The 21,118-nt window shown below is 42.4% G+C and overlaps 1 protein-coding gene and 2 long non-coding RNA genes across 7 annotated transcripts in view; all 3 read right to left on the reverse strand.

The window, feature by feature from the left end:
- Window positions 1–19,020, reverse strand: part of LOC135233423 (uncharacterized) — a 77,635-nt gene extending 58,615 nt beyond the window's left edge. For 3 of the 5 annotated variants that reach the window (XM_064296946.1, XM_064296945.1, XM_064296942.1), the window contains exon 1: window positions 18,516–19,020. In XM_064296946.1, coding sequence (XP_064153016.1) covers window positions 18,516–18,918 — 403 coding nt within the window. In that variant the 5' untranslated portion in view covers window positions 18,919–19,020. Of the gene's footprint in view, window positions 1–17,170; window positions 17,426–17,996; window positions 18,063–18,515 lie in introns of all 5 variants that reach the window. The other 2 variants (XM_064296941.1, XM_064296943.1) reach the window with 2 other exon arrangements.
- Window positions 2,367–3,543, reverse strand: LOC135233428 (uncharacterized). Its single transcript, XR_010323827.1, has 3 exons — window positions 3,285–3,543; window positions 2,827–3,006; window positions 2,367–2,488 (listed from the first exon to the last, which is right to left on the reverse strand). It is a non-coding gene; the product is annotated as an uncharacterized LOC135233428 (long non-coding RNA).
- Window positions 12,550–15,602, reverse strand: LOC135233427 (uncharacterized). Its single transcript, XR_010323826.1, has 2 exons — window positions 15,129–15,602; window positions 12,550–14,154 (listed from the first exon to the last, which is right to left on the reverse strand). It is a non-coding gene; the product is annotated as an uncharacterized LOC135233427 (long non-coding RNA).
- Window positions 19,021–21,118: the final 2,098 nt, after the last annotated feature.

The raw sequence follows: 21,118 nt of genomic DNA on the forward strand, positions 1-21,118 counted from the left end.
AAGTGACTGTGGTGCCACAGGGACTGTGCCTGTGACAGGCTTCCTAACAGCGAAGAATGCTTGTGACTATGACCTGACCTGTGTCATGTGACTGTGACTGCACCTTACACACCTCATGGGAGGGTCATGATCCATGTGCACATTTCACCTCATGCCTAATGTATTGCAGTGAGGGAATAATGAATAAATTGCCACACAATATGCCCTGACCTTTACTGCTGAATGGTTAAATCTTTTCATCATTTCTAAAGCAGACTTGTGAGTTCCAGAAAAGAGAGGCAGTTCACCACCAATACATGAAAAATACCTAAAATAAAATAGACCTTTAAAATATTAAATAAAATGGCAAAAGATAATTTAAAATATTTATAAAAAGATAATATTCTGCGTGATGGGTGAAGGGACATGTTGAACAGCAATGGTGATGTCACAGTTCAGTCCCATTCCAAGTGTGTGCTCTCACCGGCTGGCAGTAAAATGCTACTGAATAACGCAATTAATTGTAGTAAAACATAAGGAAACAAAATGGCAGAAGTGACTGAAAAAAAGAATTATCTGAATGCAAGAAGTACTGTTTAAGGAGGTGCAGGCAATAGCACAACTATGGTTTGGTCCCATCCGCAGTACTGTATCCAACAAAACTAAGTATGGCAAGCTGTCAGGATGGCTCTGTAAACCGTATGATGTCATGAGACATAGCACACCATCCCCTTTAATAAAAGCTCAGAGTCGGCACTTTGACCATGTGTGAATTGTTTGATTACACACTTGATGAGCAAAGTGCAAACACGTGGATTCTTCCCAACAAGCATGACAATATGAAATCTCACCGACAGTGAAACTGTAATGATCAACGTTTCATTCGAAGTCTATAATAAGTTAATTTCACAACTGTAAAGCCATTCGCGTATTATTACTTCTAGTTGCCAGTGCAATCACGTGCTATTGATTTTGAACATTTTTTTTGGCCAACTTTGTTGTGCAGTGTAGCTGCGGTTACGCAAGACCACGGCTCGAAAGGGCCATAACATAAAGTAGACCCATTTTGTCCCATTTTGTGTTTGATTACAAATGGGTTTATTAAAGTGTCAAAAATACAAAGTGCAGAGTAAAGAGGGGGAAAAGGAAGGGGAAAAGTGCTGGTCAGTAAGACACTGTTATTCCAGTGCCCTCCTGGTTAAGAGAGAGGATAGGGAGAGAGGGGAGAGAGGTGCAGAACAGGCTCTTTTATAAGGCACCACCAGGTGTTTCTGATCAACAATAACTGCTGATATGCACACCTACATATGCACACCTGAATCCTGAAACTAAGCAGATAAGAGTAAGACAAGTCTGGCCAGGACACAACACTATTCACACTTTACACCTCTTGTGGTTACACCCAATATTTTAATGTCTTGGCTCAATTATTAATGTAAATGTTAGCCTATGTTTCGGGAGCTTCCATTTTATTGTACTGTGTTTGTGGATGTTAAACAACCCACATTAAGGTTTAAGGTTTATTTTATTTAAGAAAGGGACAGTGCACATTAATAAACATGAGAACTTAGATGCACCATGTAAATGTGCCATACAGGCTAATTTATATCTGTAGTCCCCATAAGCACAGACAAATGAGTAAAAAAATGCAAACATTGACAAGAAGATGGGAAAACAAACAAAACAGGAACAGACCTGCAAAGCACATGCGTAAGAAACTTGGAGAAGAGAGAAGCAGGTGTTCTAGAAACAAAAAATCCAGGTTACAAAAAAAAAAAAAAAAAAAAAAAAATCAACCAATCAATCAAATTTTATTTATATAGCGTATTTTACAACAGTTCTCACAATACACTTTACAGACAACCCTAGCCTAAACCCCCACAGGAGCAAGCCTAAGGCAACAGTGGCAAGGAAAAACTCCCTGTGGCAGATGGGGAGAAACCTTGGAAGGAACCAGGCTCAAGGGGGAAACCCATCCTCCTCTGGTCGGCTCAGGGTGCCGACTGGTGATCAGCATGTCAGCCAGTTTATGCAGAAGATATGATATGTGATGTGGCTCAGATGATGGGTGGGGCCGGGTACGGGGTTGGGGAACAAAGTAACAAAACAGTGTTACTCTCAGAAAAAAAATGTGGAAATGCATTGCATCAAAATAAAATTCTAACAAGTGTGCAGAAATATGAAATGTTTTTGTGTAGTGTTGTGTTAGTGTTTCATAGCCCAACACAAAGTGCTTCACAATAAATAAATAAAAAGGCATTTAAAAACATTAAAAGAAACAGTGTAAATGAGGAAATAAAATAAATATCAATAAAATTTAAATTATTAAATATTTTTCAGATTCAAGTGTAGGAACATTTGTTTATGATGTGCCAAACAACATTAAGAGCCGTGCCTGTGGCAAACAGACTGGAAAAATGACAGAAATCAGGTCCAGTACTGCAAGATGCAGAGCCATTTCCCACCATCAGCGGGTCACACAGGAGAATCGTCGCAATGTCCAAGTAACCTGTGTGTAAGAGGGGAGAAAAAGGCTCATGTTTCAACAGTTATATGCACAGCAGTCACAAGAAAGCATGTCCCCTCTCATATGGACATATACCCCAAATCATGGGGTTACGTTCTCCAGCATTGGAGAGGGCCCTCTTTCCCTTTGCCCTGAGCAGTGTGAGCAGATCCCTCACAGGAACTTGTGAGGCTGCCCTGATAGGCTGTGGGCTGCCTCAATCAAAACCAGGAAGTCAGAGGAGCCAATAGCAGAAGACGCTTGCCCTCCTCTTGTATGTACAGCAACTATTCTGGATGATTATGTAAAACAGCAGAATCAATAAACAGGTTAACACCTACCCTGCAGTCCCAACGCTGTCATCCTCTCGATGGACCCCGTTAACGTTTCCATTTGGAACTTCTCCCTTAAGAGGCTGTATCTCGATGGTGATCTCATCACGATCCTCAGCGTCATGAGGAGGCACCCGGTTGTTCCCTTGGCGACGGCCCCTGTCCTGCCCTCTTCGACAGTTGCAAAGCCTGAGGAGGAAAAGCCGAAATCATATTTTCCCTTGACTGTCAACAGGAGGTCAACTTAACACGCAACAGCTTTTAGCTGCTCACAAGCTTATCAGGACATGTAGTCATGTCATCACATGCAAGGGGCCAATTCAGCAAACAAGTTGGAGGAGGATCCAGATACAGATTTCTCCCTCCTTGCCCAACCCTGATTTATACACTACATCACGCCTAATCTACACACAGAAGTACCCACAATAATTGTCCTGTTTTTTCCCCTCACACATTGTGGATCTTACCTTTTTTTGTAAATGAGGCCACCAACGCCAGCAACAATGAGAGCAGCTACTGTATGAGGAGAAGAAAAATTAATTGAAGGACACATTTGACTTTAAACTCGACTTCAAAGACTGCACACTGAAAGTGTAGATCCACTCAGGCCCCAGATTTATTGTTAAGCACACAAAGGCATGTTCCCTCACCCCAGTTTCCCTTCACAGCCTGCTACAAATTATGGAGGTGTATCCTGGATACACGGTAGTTGTAAGAAACACAATTTTACCTGGAATACAGGTTGCAGATACAGTGGCAATGGTGTAGTTTCCAGTCACTGGAGCCGGTCCTGTGCATCCAAGGGGGGGGGGGGGGGGGGGGTTGGATAAAAATAAAATAAAATACTCCATGGCTTCAGTCTGATAGAGGCTACTCAGAACATGCCTTCATCCTCACCATAGAAAGTGGCTGTGTGTGTGTAATGTGGTAAATGGTAATTTTTGCTATACACTGAAGACAATTGAGTTTGAGGTCAAAAGATGTACATGAGATGACAGATCCAAATTTCAGCTTTTATTTCCTGGTATTTTTATCTAGATTTGTTAAACAACTTAGAACATATCACCTTTTGTATCAGACAACCCAATTTTTAGTTGAGCAAAAGTATTGGAACATGTGACTGACAGGTGTTTCTTGTTGCCCAGATGTGTCCTGTTAGATTGATTGGTTAAACAATAAATACTTCTGAATGTCTACTCTTGGTTTTAGCCTTGGGTTTTGCCTGTGAAAACTACATTTGTGTTATAAAAGATAATAACATCAAGACCAGAGAGCTGTCTATGGGAGAAAAGCAAGCTTAGAAACGAGGGGAAATCGATCAGAGCCATTGCACAAGCGTTGGGGATAGCTTGTATGGCAACTTGGAATGTCCTGAAAAAGAAAGAAACCGCTGGCGTACTGAGCAACAGATATCGAACAGGTCGACCAAGGAAACAACAGTTGATGACAGAAACATTGCGAAAGCTGTGAAGAAAAACCTCAAAACATCAGTCAGTGACATCACAAACAATCTCCACAGGACAGGTATCTTAATCAACTGTTTGAAGAAGACTTAGAGAGCAGCAATATAGAGGCTATACCACAAGAGGCAAACCACTCATCGGTAGTAAGAATCAGAAGACGAGATTACAATTTGCAAAGAAGTACAGAGATGAGCCACAAAAGTTCTGGAACAAAGTTTTATGGACTAATGAGACCAAGATTAACCTCTACCAAAGTGATGGAAAGGCTAAAGTGTGGAGAAAGAAGGGATCTGCTCATGATCCAAAACATATAAGCTCATCTGTGAAGCACGGTGGAGGAAGTGTCATGGCTTGGGCTTGCATGGCTGCTTCTGGAGTGGGCTCACTAATCTTTATTGATGATGTAACTCATGATGGTAGCAGCAGGATGAATTCAGAAGTCTACAAAAACATTCTGCCTGCCAACTTACGGAGAAATGCGTCCAAACTAATTGGGAGGAACTTCATCATGCAGCAAGACAATGACCCAAAACACACTGCCAACACAACAAAGAATTTCATTAGGGAGAAAAAGTGGAAGGTTTTAGACTGGCCAAGTCAATCACCAGACCTTAACCCACAATTGAGCATGCATTTCACCTCCTGAAGAGGAGATTGAAGGGAAAACCCCCCCGAAACAAACAACAACTGAAAGAGGCTGCAGTAAAAGCCTGGAAAAGCATCACAAAATAAGAATGCAACAGTTTGGTGATGTCAATGGGTCGCAGGCTTGATGCAGTTATTGCAAGCAAGAGATATGCTACCAAATATTAAGTGTTATTTGCTTTCATTTACTTAAATACTCTCTGTTCCAATGCTTTTGCTCACCTAAAAATTGGGTGGTGTGATACCAAAGGTGCTATGTTCTAAGCATCTAGGTGTAAATACCAGGAAATAAAAGCTCACATTCTGAACACTTGTCTCATGTTCATCTTTTTATCTCAATCCCTAATGTATTCAGTGTACTGCAAAAACAAAGGAATTGGCCTTGCTGTTCCAATACTTTTGGAGGGGACTGTATATACACACACACACATACAGGTGACAAATTAAAGGAGAAACCAACTTTAGCCGCGTTTCCACCGCAGGAACTATACCCCGTAACTAGGAACCTTTTGAGGAACTCAGTGCGTTTCCACCGCAGGAACTAGGGTCTAAATTTAGTTCTGGGGGCTTTGTTTTACCCCCCAAAACGTTCCTGCTCGGGGGGTAGTACTTTCCGAAAGTACAGGAACCTTTTGGGTGGAGCTTGCAGCGCTGAACATTTCTGATTGGTCGAATACTCGCAGCATTTGTGTTGTATTTATTTTCTGCCATTACCCGCCATGTTTGAAAATATGCAGCGGCAAACCAATTTATTTTCATAATAATTTCAAATCTTGTATGTTATGCGGCGCAGTAGCCTAGTTTTGGTTATAGCCTGCCAACGTCTTGGAATTATAACGTGTGCTCTTCTGTTCTTTTCTTGCTTTAGTATTCGTTTTATAAAATGCTAAGCATTCGTGCTGGGACAGCATATTACGTAGGCTACCAAAACATTCAAACGGATTAATTCGGTTGCTGAATATTTTCTTCCGGATTTTCTTTGTTAGCCCATTGTAATTGACTCAAAACGTTTGATACAGTTATGTGAGGTATGCGGTAGTTCTGCGTAATTTACATTGGTGATACAGTACAAGCAAACTGGAAATCACCTTCCGCACTTTTTGTCCGGGTAAAATAACTGGTTAATTCTAGTAATCTTCCCTTTAGCTTTTTCAGACTGCCGTAATTTTACTCAATTTTACTGCCATTTTTCAATTCCACGAAAAGACCAGGAAGACTATGGACTAATTTATGGTGCATGGTTCGCATCTGGAGGGCACACTTCGCTGCTCGGCTAGCAGTAACTTCGAAGGAAAGCAAACGGTGGCTGTACCACTACTAATTTAAATTTTCACGCAAGTTCGAGTTTTCGTTCTATTCTTGTCATTTTGCCATTAGCCTATATGGAATTGACGACGAGAAAGTAATCAAACAGCAAATTGTTTACAACGTGTGCATGTTTTCTGCTGTTGTTGCCAGTTATACATATAAATGTGAATGCATTCTGTCGCTTCGGATGTCAAGACATGAAAGCGAATGTTCGCATAAAAACATAATGAATGTGTTTGAGAGGATATATGAAAATCAATAAATACAAAAGTAACCATATATAGTCATTGTTGGTAACCCGTTGTATATAAGTGGAATAAACCCCTCCGGGCTGTCCCGGTTATTAGAAAATAATGTAGGCTACTACGGTGGTAGTATGGGGTTACAGAAGAAATCATATGACAGATGGACCGACGACAACGTCGCTTTTTCATACGTCAGTGGGCTAATTTGCCTAATCTTCGCGGGACTTTAGACCCCGGTGGAAACGCAGACAACCATTGGCTGAAGGAACCTTTTAGTTCCTGGTAAAGTAGTTCCTGGGACTGAAAGTTCCGGGTAATTTTGGTGGAAACGCGGCTATAGATTCTACAAGTCTCTGGATCTCTACTGGAGAGATGGAACACTATTCAGATCCCCCTCTTGGCGGGAGAAAGAAAGATCTGAAGTGCAAGATAACATGACACAAATGAACACACGCATGCACACATGCACACACAGTAAAGTATGAATCAACACCATTCATTCTGTGTGTTATGTTAATATGCAGTCCAATATTTTGGTTTGATTCTCTACCTGAGAGCATCAGATTATTTTAATCCAACGCACGTGACTCGTGCAGATAATGAAACTGCATTCAGTCATCAAGACAATGTTTTCAAATTTGCACATAATGCTATTTACAGAATTCCTACAATTCTGGTCATCACAAAGGTTTAATGGATGGAGACAAAAAAATCATAAAAATAAATGAGATAATTTGTTATGCATGAAATCAGCATGCACAGCTTCTGCTGAGCTCCTGTTCTTTAGCCCACAATGAGAAACTCACCCAGGGAAGGAGTCGAAGTAGTCGAATTAGTCGAATTAGTCGAATTAGTTGAATTAGTTGAATTAGTCAAATTAGTTGAAGGAGTCATTGAGGATGCCTGCTGTGTTGCTGCGTAACCAAGAGGAGAAAAACTAGAGTTAGACTTTTAAAAAGCACCATTTACTGATGTATTTCCCATAGACCTAAATGCAGTTGTCACTTTAGTCACTGTTCCTATTGAAACACTAGCTGGTATGGCAGTCTTTGTGACTGAAGCTCCTGCTATCCATGCCCCAGTCACAAACCCTTTCAAAGCTTTCACATCGTAAGACTACATTCTATCATTCACACTGTAAGGCTACCATACCATTCCTAGCCTATGCTATATTCTTAGGCTTCAGTTTCTGCAGTAGAAACCCAGCTCACAGAAAGCACTTACTGGGGGAAGGCGTGGAACTGGAAGGCTGACCAAGCTCAGCGCAGGCTGCAGAGAGAGCACATCATTACCCACAACTGACGTATGATTGCAAAATGATTGTTAAATTTCAGCTGCATTCAGCATTTTGATGAACAATCTATGGAAAATACCGCATTGTAAGTTTAGATTTTACAACATTCTTTCCTTTCATCCCACTCTACACCACAACAGCAGAGCTGGAGACGGTGCAGGACTACTCACGCGAAATCTGTGATTTGAATATGCGCCCTCCACCAGAAGAGTAGTTCCCTTCAAAATGAAGGGGGTTGTCAGCCGGTTGGACGAGGCTACCATTAGCCATCTTACAGGGAACACCTGGCTTTAGATTCTCCTTGGGGCAGTCTTGGATTCCATCTTGGGAGTTTCCTTTCACCCAAACTGGTGTGTCGTTGTCTGCTAGGTAGATTCTTGTCACATCATTTGCGCAGTCCTTTTCCAAGCAAACTGCACACATTCCTGTGACATGAAAACAGGAAGTCTTACTTTCCAGGGACGGGGTTTACATACAGCACTTATTAATATATTGTTAGTAGCCTGTTTGGTTAAACAAAGTTTATTAGATGCAAAGCACTTCATGGACTTTTGGCTTGTAACTCACTCGCACATGCACTCATTCATGTTTAGCAAGCTGAAGGTTCTCCACAAGGGGTAGTTGCATAGGATTACACTTGGTACTACTTACTTGGTGTTGGAGTCTCCTTGCTGTTCACGCTAGGGGGCAATGCCAGTAGGAGCAGGACACTGCCTGTAGAATAAGTTGTCATTGAACATAATTAATCTTTTTTTTTTTAATCTCTTTTTTTGCCATTTTTCTCCCCAATTTAGTCGTTATACCAATTCTCCGTGTGGATCACGGTCCTGGTTGATGCGCTATCCTCTGTTGGTCTGGGGAGGGTGTAGACTACCACATGCCTCCTCCGATACATGCGGAGTCGCCAGTCGCTTCTTTTCACCTGACAGCAAGGAGTTTCCCTGGGAGATCATAACGCGCGCGGAAATTCACGCTATCTCCCCCAGATCCCTTCCCTGCGGAACAGGTGCCCCGACCAACCAGTAGGCGTCGCTAATGCAACGATCAGGACTCATACCCTCACCGGCTTCCCACACTGCCAATTGTGTTCGTAGGAACGAACATTATCTTTGATATGTATGCCTACACACAAAAAACAACGTTCAGATGAGCGCAAGCACACAGACACTCCCCAGCCACTGCACGCATTTACAACCAAAAACAAACAAAGAAATAAGTAGGCCTACTTAAAAATGAAAACGTACACCATTTCCACATTTTGAAGTCTTGAAGACGAAATGGGGCCTGAGTGTTTCGGGGGTCGCCTTCTGTAGGTCTGTACTCCACTTCCTTCCTCTTCCTGGAGGACACCTTCCTCTTTCCCACTCTCCTGCTGGTGAGCTTCACTTGACCTGTCAGTGCGAGCAATACTTAAGAGTTTTCATATAATTCGTAAATTCACCCCGAAGTCAGACAGTGCTACTTTCTAAAACAATATTTGACTTAAATTGCTTCAATTGTAACCTTAACATAACCACTGAACAGCGTTCTGAAATAAAGCCGAAATGTAAGCCAGATTTATTTGTAATGTTGAGTGTGGCATCTTTGACGAAAGGCAGTATTTATAGTCTACTTTGGGGGTACATGTAACGGCCACCCCAGAAAGACTAACGCATTTATTTCATGTGTATTCCAGAAAACTGGCCGTAACCTATTTAAATACAAGTCCTGTAAAAATACACATAGCAAACTGTCTAAATGAGTGGGGGAAAACAACATCATGCATATACTTTTCGGTATATTAATACAGATTCTTTAACAATATCAACTTGGATGGCGACATTTTTTCTACAACTAGGTACAGGTTGTTACAGATATTTCGCCTATTTTATATACAGTTGCAAATATGTTTACGTTTTGCAGTCTATCGCGCGAACCCATTTTACCCAAACCCTGACAGGCTCCCTTGGCGTATGTCCCGTCCTTTTCATTCAAATGGTTGTCCGGTATTTAGGGTAATTAAACTACCTTTGTATATCGGTTTATTAGGACGAGTCAAATAAACATTACCCTGTCCGAGTGCATATAACTGGCCGATTCGGCACTGGGCGACGATATATTTTACATCAGTACATCTACTTACATACTTTAAATATTTTAACTTAAATATAATAATACTGTTAAATAAAGATACTTACCGATACCTTGAGTAAAAAAGGTTAGGATGGAAGCGCAAAGACAGAGAGACGACCGCACCAAACTTCCAGCTTTTTCGAACTGTCGCGCCGGGTTTGATCCACTGAATTGGTTCGATCAGATGACCAATGGAAAGCTCCGACGTTGTACTGTATAATTTAGTAGATGACATCATAGATACTTGCTAGACAGGTCCTCACGTGACCCTTGGCGTCTTCCCATTTCCCATTTTCTCTTGGGAAGACGACGGAACCGACAGTGTGCATCTGATTGTGTCGTCGCTTCTGCCGTCCCCCGCGATTCAGATAAGCGTATCATAACTTAATTTGTTTCTGGTGTTGCTAGTTAGAGAACATAGTTGTGTGTAATTTAGGTAGCCTAATCTTTTTAAAAACTTGTCTCAACTGTTGCTAGTCAGCAAGCTTAGTTGGGCGTTAGCTGAGAATATCTGTAGTTGACTTGCTGTTGTTAGTTAGTTAAAGGCGTTAGTGAAACTGTGTGTGGGGATTGGTGTTTAACTGCCCCGTATTGTTGAGCTAATTTCGAGTAGCTTAACCTGGTGCTCATCTGCCCTAATGAAGCTAATGCAAGCACGTAATTGTCACCCGGTATTTATAGCTCCAGCAGAGGCTGCCTCGTCGCCAGTTTATCATGTTTTTAAACCCCATTCCCTTGTGCGCGCTGCCTCGCCCCAAATGGTCTGTTCACCGCAGGCGTAATTTAACTAACTTGATCTACCCACCCTTATCCACACCTCAGGAATTCACTGTCACAGGTGGATTATGGAACTGCCAGTCAGCCGTCCAGAAAGCTGACTTCATTACTGCCTTTGCCAAGACGAAGTCTCTTGACTTCCTGGCTCGCACGGAAACCTGGATCACTCCGAATAACACCGCCACCCCAGCTGCACTGTCTGCGGGATACTCCTTCTCGCACACCCCCAGGGCCTCTGGCCGAGGCGGGGGTACTGGTCTACTCATTTCCTTGTCCTGGAAGTTCTGTGTCCTCCCCAGTCCTAACCCTACTTTCTCCTCCTTTGAATTTCACGCGATTACTGTAACTCATCCCTCTACATTTCACGTTATTGTTCTGTACCGCCCTCCAGGCCCACTCGGCTCATTTCTGGACGAGCTGGACACTCTCCTGAGCTCTCTCCCTGAGGATGGCACTCCTGCTATTCTACTGGGAGACTTCAACCTCCCACCAGAAACCTCCCAACTGTCCAGGGTTGCCTCACTCCTCCAGTCTTTCGCCCTATCCCTGTCCTCCTCCCCCCCCACACACAAGGCTGGTAACCAACTTGTATTCACCAGAGGCTGCTCCATTCCCCAACTTGCAGTGACTCCCCTCCATGTCTCGGACCACTTCTTTCTTTCTCCCTCTCCTATTCACTCCCCCTCAATTCATCCAATAGCTCACCCACAGTAACTTTCAGGAGAAATCTCCCTACTGTCACAATCCTCCCTCGTCTCCACTGCTCTGTCTACACTTCCCCCTCCTGCGTCTTTCTCTAACCTGCCAGTTGACCTTGCCACCTCCACCCTCAACTCCTGCCTCTCTCAGTCCCTCGACTCACTTTGTCCTCTTGTCTCTTGCCTCTTGTGGGGTGGGGTGGGGGTGATTGGTGGGGGTTGTGTTTGGGAGGGTCATGATCCATGTGCACATTTCACCTCATGCCTAATGTATTGCAGTGAGGGAATAATTAACAAATTGCCACGCAATATGCCCTGACCTTTACTGCTGAATGGTTAAATCTTTTCATCATTTCTAAAGCAGACTTGTGAGTTCCAGAAAAGAGAGGCAGTTCACCACCAATACATGAAAAATACCTCAAATAAAATAGACCTTTAAAATATTAAATTAAATGGCAAAAGATGATAATTTAAAATATTTTTTAAAAGATAATATTCTGCGTGATGGGTGAAGAAGGGACATGTTGAACAGCAATGGTGATGTCACAGTTCAGTCCCATTCCAAGTGTGTGCTCTCACTGGCTGGCAGTAAAATGCTGCTGAATAACGCAGTTAATTGTAGTAAAACATAAGGAAACATAATGGCAGAAAAGAGACTAAAAAAAGAATGATCTAAATGCAAGATTGAAGTACTGTTTAAGGAGGTGCAGGCAATAGCACAACTATGGTTCGGTTCCATCAGCAGTACTGTATCCAACAAAACTATAAATATAGTGCTTGGCAAGCTGCCAGGATGGCTCTGTGAACAGTATGATGTCATGAGACATATAGCTCATCATACCCTTTAATAAAAGCTCAGAGTCTGCACTTGGACCACGTGTGAATTGTTTGATTACACACTTGATGAGCAAAGTGCAAACACATGGTGGATTCTTCCCATCAAGCATGACAGAAATCAGAAATCTAACTGACAGTGAAACTGTAATGATCAGCGTTTCATTCGAAGTCTATAAGTTAACTTCACAACTGTAAAGCCATTTGCGTATTATTTCTTCTAGTTGCCAGTGCAATCACATGCCATTGATTTTGAACGTTTTTTTTGGCCAACTTTGCTGTGCAGTGTAGCTGCTGTTACCCAAGTCCACGGCTCGAAAGGGCCATAACATAAAGGAGACAAACACAAAATGGGATCGATTACAAATGGGTTTATTAAAGTATCAAAAATACAAAGAGCAGAGCAAAGAGGGGGAAAAGGAAGGGAAAAAGTGGTGGTAAGTAGGACACTGTTATTCCAGTGCCCTCCTCTGTCACTCATTGAAATAGGTGATGAAAAGAATTAATTAACCATAAATACCTATTACTAGAGCATCAAATAACAATGTTTAACACTTTTTTTTCATAACGTGACCCCTTTAGAAATTATAGACCTCTACCGTACGGTTGAGATGTCAGCTTAAGGATAAAAGATGCTATTCACAAATTGCTATAAACACAATCATTTTAATCTCTCGTTAAAACCTTAAAACAGTTTACGGCATTTCTGCTTTAAAATCAGACACTGTTTGATTGCCATTTTATAAGTTTAAACTATTTTGTTTCTATTTAAATATTAAATATGTAAAAAAACATTAATTCCAGGTATCACTGATTTCATTTTGATTACACATTTCATATCGAACATATCAACTACGATTTGGAACAAACATCTGTATACATGTATAGATACTCCATTGTGTGGCATTTCTGCTTTACAATCAGGCACCGTTTCATACATCACCATTTTATTTTATAAATAAGTATAAACTCATGAACAAAACTTTAAACTTTAAAACAGCCATTGCAGGTATCTGAGTTCATGTTCAGTCCTGAACATATTTTTTCAACTGATCAGATTTGGAATCTCTTATTCACCTCATTTTCAGCTTTCATTTGAGATGATATGTGACAAAGCACTGCTGTGTGCTGTTTAGACACAGGAAGACTCTGCACACTTCTATGATAATGCATAATGAATCAAAGAAACAAAAGGGTTAGTCTCCGGAAAAAAAAAGTGGAAATGCATTGCATCAAAATAAAATTCTAACAAGCGTGCAGAAATATGAAATGCCTTTGCGTAGTGTTGTGTTAGTGTTTCATAGCCCATCACAAAGTGCTTCATGATAAATAAATAAATAAAAAGGCATTAAAAAGCAATAAAAGACACAGTGTAGATGCAGTGTCATTTCCCATCACCCAGATCACACAGGAGAATCATCCAAGTAAGAGGGGATGTTACGTCCCTCCGCCTCAGGTGGGGGCGCTGGCCGTTTGGACACGCGTGTGTCTTGTTACAGTTAATTGAGAGCACCTGTGGCGGTGCCCTTTTAAGAAGCCTGGAGTCGGCTTCTCATGAGATGGGAGTTTTTTCTCCTCACCTCTCGACCACGGCCGGGTCTTGATTTTATCTGGTGTTTTGCGTCTATTTTAGTATTTCTTTTTGTAATTAAATAAAGTTATGGGTTAGTTTAGGGAAACCTTGGTGTCGGCATCGCTTATGTTTGCGGGGGCTTGAGAGCAACCGTAACGGGAGAAAAAGGCTCATGTTTCACCAGTTATTTGCACCGCAGTCCCAAGAAAGCACTGTGGGCCACAGGGTGGGCGTGTATCAGGCTCACTAAGCTCAGGGATTGGTAACTCATCAACTGCGTCACCTGTGTGCCTTGCCTCCTCCACCTCCTCCACCCCCCACCCCCACCCCCCCCCCCTACCGGGGATGAAATGTAGGCTGCAGGGGTGAGGGCCGTGATTTCAGTTATCTGTGTGTCAGAGAGAAGAAAAAGGCTCATGTTTCAATTGTTATATGCACAGCAGTCACAATAATTTTTTTATGCCACCTAGAATTAAATTTAAGAACAAACTTGCAACGAAAACATGAAAAGTGAAAGATACACTCTTCTCAACTGAGTACGTAATGCTGTCAAGAATGAAGCTAGCAGAAGTGTTTCTGGTGTTCCACAAACCACCGGGTGCTCTTGAAAGGGAGCAGTAGGCCTAACTGGAGAAGACAATGGGCGCTATTTTCAGCCTCTTACAGGTGGTGTGGCGAAAACGTGGCATGGAGTATGGAATGGAATGCTGTGAGTCTCCTGCAATGTGAAGACTCAGAGCATTCTATTCCATGCCACATTTTTGCAGAGAAGGCCTGTGGAACACGCAGGAACACAAAAAACTATGTAAAAATACTTAATGTAATTAAAAAGGGCCCCATGTTTAAAATTTTTATGCGCACAGAACTGACTGCAAAAACTGCCTGTGTTGAAAACCAGTGCCATTATTGAGATTTTTAAACCTTCATAAAATGTGTGCAAGTATAAGCAATCTACAAACCACCCCATTTATTGTGGCTGTGCAGGTGATTGACAGGCAAACAACAAACATTTCCTCAGACCTTCAGGTGGTGTGGTATTGGAAGAGCATTAAAATGAGAAAGTAAATGAATGGGAAAGTAAATAAATCGGTTTGGTTGTTGTTTTTAGGACATATACCCCAAATCATGGGGTTACGTTCTCCAGCATTGGAGAAGGCCCTCTTTCCCTTTGCCCTGAGCAGTGTGAGCAGGTCCCTCACAGGAACTTGTGAGGCTGCTCTGATAGGCTGTGGGCTGCCTCAATCAAAACCAGGAAGTCAGAGGGGCCAATAGCACAAGACGCTTGCCCTCCCCTTGTATGTACAGCAACCATTCTGGATGATTATGTAAAACAGCAGAATCAATAAACAGGGTAACACCTACCCTGCAGTCTCAACGCTGCCATCCTCTCAATGGACCCCGTTAACGTTTTCATTTGCAACTTCTGCATTGAGAGGCTGTATCTCGATGGTGTTCTCATTACGATCCTCAGGGTCATGAGCAGGCACCCTGTCCTGTCCTTGTCCACAGCTCTTACACCTGAGGAGGAAAGCCGAAATCACATTTTCCCTTGACTGTCAACAGGAGGTCAACTTAACACGCAAAGCTCTTCACACGTGGAAATAAAATAACCCAGTTCTGACGGCCCGTGTGAGGGACGAGTAGTCCTGAACGGGCAGTTTCTGTGGGCTTTTGGTTCCGCCCTTTACCCTGTCTAAATTAGGGGGGGCGCACAACTCCGGTCCTGGAGGGTTGATCCGTGTGCTGGTTTTTGTTCCAACCAATCACCTTCGATTTAGTTTTTACATTACCTGTAAAAAGCCACTATAATCCATATTTTCCCCTCAGGAATTGTGGGTCCCCTCAGGAATTGTGGGTCCACCCTCCACCCTCCCCCCCCCCCCCCCAATTAATTATTAAACAATTCATGTCTGCATGACCTAAATATGAAAATGTTCTTTTTGAAAACAACTTACAAAACTCCGGTGAGGATGGGGATGAGGATGCCGATGCCGGTGCCGCCGATGAGGATGCCGATGATTAAGTTTTTGTTGTCCGCCACTAGAATGAGAACCAGGATAAGAAGAACAATCAATTAGTGGACACATTTGACTTTAAACTCTACTTGAAAGACTGCAAACTGAAAGCACTGTAGACTCACTCAGACCACTGAACTCTTGAGTGAATATGCAGGTACTGAAATGTAATGCTAGTGTACAGAACCTACATTACAATCACTAAGCAGATGCCCTTATCCAGAGTGACTAACAGAAGTGGAGAACATCAGTGTTAATAAGACAGATGTGCAATATCACCAAGAAGGCACACAAGGCTACAGATATGGAGGTGCAAACATTTCAGTGCTCAATATAATTGGTTTGTATATTCTAGAACACTGAAATGCTTGCACAGGTATGGAGGTTGCAAGTTTGAATCCTGGAGACACGGTAGCTGTAGGGAATTTAATTTTACCTGAATTGTTCGTAGCTGCAGGAATGAGCGTGTTGTGGATGGGAGCTTTGGTCACTGGGGCGAAGTGTGGTATTCCAGCACAACCAAGAAGATAAAAACCAAAACAAAAAAAAGATTTCCATGGCTTTACATTCTGATAAAGGCTAACCCATGTGATTTCAAGGTTATGAAAACAAATCAAACTATATTTTCCTAAATGTATTTATGGAAATGGGGTGAAATGAGATATTACATGAAAACCCTTCAGTTCTGAGCTTTGCTCAGGCTGATAACTTGTGTATAATGCATGTACAATACATGTTCAAAGATAGCCAATGTAAGACTACATTATATCATTCACACAGAAAGGCTACATTCTATCATTCAAGCTGTAAGGCTACATTAAAGCATTCACACTGTAAGGCTAGACTATACCCTTAGGCTCCAGTGTGAATGACAATCAGCAAATCGGTTCCTGTAGCAGAAGTAAAGATCTTCCAGCTCACAGAAGGCACTTACCGGGGGAAAGCGTGGAACTGGGAGGCAGATTAAGCTCATTGCAGGCTGCAGAAAGATCATTACACACAACCGACATGTGATTGCACAAATGATCACTACACTACACAAAGAGAAGTCTGATAGCTGTGCAAATTGCCTTTTTATTGCATCCAGTCCTAGACACCTTTATTGGAGGAGAAATGAAAGAATTTCAAGCAGATTTGGGCTTGGCTTAAATCTCCCTTCATGATTCTTACTGCAGTGATTGGAGAGGGAAAAAAAGCACAAATGCACTCGCAGTTCAATTCCAGCTGCCTTCAGCATTTTGATGAACAATCCATGACTAGTACCACATTTTAAGTTTAGATTTTACAACAAAGTCATCTGCCTGCTTTCCAGATCCTTCCGTCCCACCCACTCTACTCTACACCACAACAGCAGAGCTTGCAGACTTGAGCCAGAGCAGGAATACTCACGCAAAATCTGTGAGTGGAATGCGCGCCGTACACCATAAGTGTCTATCCCTTCAAATTGAAGGGGGTTGTCAGCTAGTTGGACGAGGCTACCATTAGCCATCTTACAGGGAGCATCTGGCTTTAGATTCTCCATGGAGCAGGTTTGGATTCCAGTTGGGGAGTTTGCGTTCGGCCAAACTGCTATGTCGCTGCCTGCTGGGTAGATTTTTCTCACACCAATTGCGCAGTCCTTTTCCAAGCAAACTGCACACATTCCTGTGACGTGAAAACAGGAAGTCTTACTTTCCAGGGATGGGGTTTATGCGTAGATTAGAGAGAATAGCACAGGGTTCCCATCAGTCATGACAGCACACCCAAGACCAAACAAGTGAGGGGTTTGTGTGGGTGGGAGAGAGATCAGCCTCAATAAACTGTTGGAAACCTCCGGATGGTTTCCTAATAAAGCACGGTTAACTGCTGAACAGTGCAAGCCACTTTAAAACCTTTAATTTAATCCCTTTTCGTGTCACTTACCATAATTCTCCATTAACTGAGATGATATCGCTTATTAATATAATGTTAGTAGCCTGTTTGATTACATAAGGTGCAAAGCTGGCTTGTAACTCACTCATACGTTCATGTTTAGCAAGCTGAAGGTTCTCCACAAGGGGGAGCTAGTGCTACATAAGAGTGGTGCTTCACATTAATGACGCTGTGTCCTCGTGCAGTTAATTTCCACAGTAGAAGGTCAGCAAGGTGACAAACCTTTCTTCTTGGTGGGAGAAAGTGTTGACAGGAAGAAAAAAAGTGGGTGGTTATGTATAGGATTACACTCAGTACTACTTACTTTGTTTGGAGGTCTCATTGCTGTTCACGGGAAATGCCAATAACACAAGTAGGAGCAGGACAGTGTCTGTAGAATAAGTTGCATTTGACTTTAAATTGATTGTTAGTCATTGAGCATCATCTGTCATTGATATGTATGCCTGCACACAAAAAACGAACAAAATTCAGACAAGCACACTCCGACGCTGCAGGTGTTTACAAACAAAAACTAACTAAATGGATGGTAAATGGACTGCATATATATAGCACTTTTATCCAAAGTGCTTTACAGTTGATGCCTCTCATTCACACACATACTCACACACCAACGGTGAAAGGCTGCCATGCAAGGTGCCGATCAGCTCATTGGGAGCAATTAGGGGTAAGGTGCCTTGCTCAGGGACACTTCGACACGCCCAGGGCAGGGGATCGAACCGGCAACCCTCCGACTGCCAGACAACCGCTCTTACCTCCTGAGCTATGTTGCCCCAACTATGAAATAAATGCATAAAAATGCAGGAAAATAACTTTGACAACTTACAACATTTAGAAATTTTGAAGCACATGAAGTTCTGAAGACGAAATGGGGCCCGAGTGTTTCGGGGGCCACCTTCCGTCCCGGCCGCCTCTGCCATCTGCATTTTGGGCTTTGCCTTCTGCCTCTTCCGGAACACCTTCTTCTGTCCCGCTATCCTGTCAGTGACCTTTATGTGACCTTCAGCAGTGGAGCCATCAGGGCGGGGCTTGTGTTCAGCCATGGTTGGAGATTGGGGCTCAGCTTCCTGTGACAAGCATGACCCAGGCATACCAGGCAAAACCCCCAATTCTGCCTCAGCCACCTTCTCCTCTGCTTTCTTCTCCATCTTTCCTTCTTCCACCCCCTCCACTTTCTCCATCATCTCACAAACAGCCAGGCCTTCCTCTTCAATGCCAGTCTTAGTCATCTCTTCATCATGAGCAAAGACAGGTTTCGAGTTTGTTCCCGTGGTGTCAGCTGCTCCGGGGTGGTTGAGTGACAGCTGTGTGAAAACCAGGCCATGGCCTAGCTCTGACAAGCAAAGTTTGTTAAGGAGAAAGATAAAAATGGCAAGGAAGGTTATTACCCAAATAATCTATGAAAGCATTCAGTCTTTTGAAACCGCGCAGAACTACTTAATGACACAATGAAGGATGTTAACAATAATGACAGGCATTCTAGTCTCACTATTTTAGTTTGGCCTTCACTGTGAATTAAATTCTGTTTGAGGACCAACTGTCTCCAAACCAGTTTATGCACAACTGCAGCACTGTTTGAGTACCCAAAGGGATCAGAGGCACTGGTTAATTGATGTTCTCTCGGAGCATCACAAGAGAAATATTCAGCTTTGTGATGTTCAAGATGTGTGCCCTTCAAGAAGGTAGCCCAGCGATGCAAACTTTTGGTCAGTGAGCTAATTTCTGGTCTTTTTGGCTGAAATAAGATGTCTTTGAAAAAATGCATTACAGCATTTGGCTTAAAAAAAGAGCCCTTAAAGAATTGGATTATACTGCAGTATAGTCAAATAAAATATATTGCCAAGACACTTGTATGGGCAAATATGCAAATTACTGCCACTTTCAGATATTGTAATATATTTTTCAAAAAGTAAAATACGCTGCTGTAGGCTTATTGTGCAAAATATCCACATATTTAGAAAACATATTTCATTTTTGAGACCATATGAAGTCTGATTCATTTAAAATATTATAATAATTAAGTAGTTGGTTCCATCTTACCTACTTTCCAGCACAGGACGTCCTATCATCTCAATATTCTCTGGTTGTACTTCTTGTTCTTAAGAAATTATTTTGAGAGATAATTGTATTTATATAACACCCCTTCTTTTAAGGGGAGAAAAAGTAATCGGGCAAATTAATATAAGCTGAAATAAAGTCACAATGTCCTTTCAATACCATTACATTACAGGCATTTAGCAGACGCTCTGGACTTCGACAACTTTCTACATGCATGTCAAATTTGTAATACTTTTTTATTTTATTGTTGAGAAGACTGTGTTACAGCCCTCACAACTCGCGAGTTCGTTTTAATTTCCGTTTGCAAGTCCTCCTGCCTTTGACTACGCCGAATGCAGCTGCCCTTTGTCCTGGATCCGTAACCTGCGCCCCTCTCCTGTGTTCACTTTGAAACAATGAGAACGAGAACCGTTCAAGTGTAACTTATTACATTTACATCACATAGCAGACACTCTTATCCAGAGTAATTTACAGAATAGGATTTACATATATATATATATATATATCCAGCTGTATAAATGGCTGCAATGTACATGCTACGGAAAAGGTGCGTAAGTCGCTCTGGATGAGAGCGTCTGTTAAATTCCTGTAATGTAATACAATGTACAACGGCAGTGTCCTACCCGGGAATTAATCATGTAACCTTTAGGTTGCGAGACAAGTTCCTTACTGCAGCAGAGAAACTCTGAATTACATTTTTACAGTGCAAACTTGGTGGACATACTTAAATTATAACCAACAAATTTACATGGATAATTAGTGAGATACTCCGGCCCAGGGCCGGCCCGTGGCATAAACGGTCTATGCGGTTGTTTAGGGCCACAACCGCTAGGGGGGCCCACACGACCATGAAGGGTTTCCAGGCTCGCCCTGAAATACACTCACCAGTCACTTCATTACGTACAACTGTTCAACTGCAAACTGCGACTGCACCCATTAACGTAAATATCTAATCAGCCAATCATGTGGCAGCAACTCAATGCATTTAGGCATGTAGACATGGTCAAGATGATCTGCTGAAATTCAAACCAAGCATCAGAATGGGGAAGAAAGGTGATTTAAGTGACTTTGAACGTGGCATGGTTGTTGGTGCCAGATTGGCTGGTTTGAGTATTTCAGAAACTGCTGATCTACTGGGATTTTCACGCACAACCATCTCTAGGGTTTACAGAGAACGGCCCGAAAAAGATCAAATATCCAGTGAGCGGCAGTTCTCTGGGCAAAAATGCCTAGTTGATGGCAGAGGTCAGAGGAGAATGGCCAGACTGGTTCGAGCTGATAGAAAGGCAACAGTAACTCAAATAACCACTTGTTACAACCGAGGTATGCAGAAGAGTATCCCTGAACGCACAACACGTCGAACCTTGAAGC

This window comes from Anguilla rostrata, chromosome 10, assembly GCF_018555375.3.
Source record: "Anguilla rostrata isolate EN2019 chromosome 10, ASM1855537v3, whole genome shotgun sequence".
NCBI classification, from domain to species: Eukaryota; Metazoa; Chordata; class Actinopteri; order Anguilliformes; family Anguillidae; genus Anguilla; species Anguilla rostrata.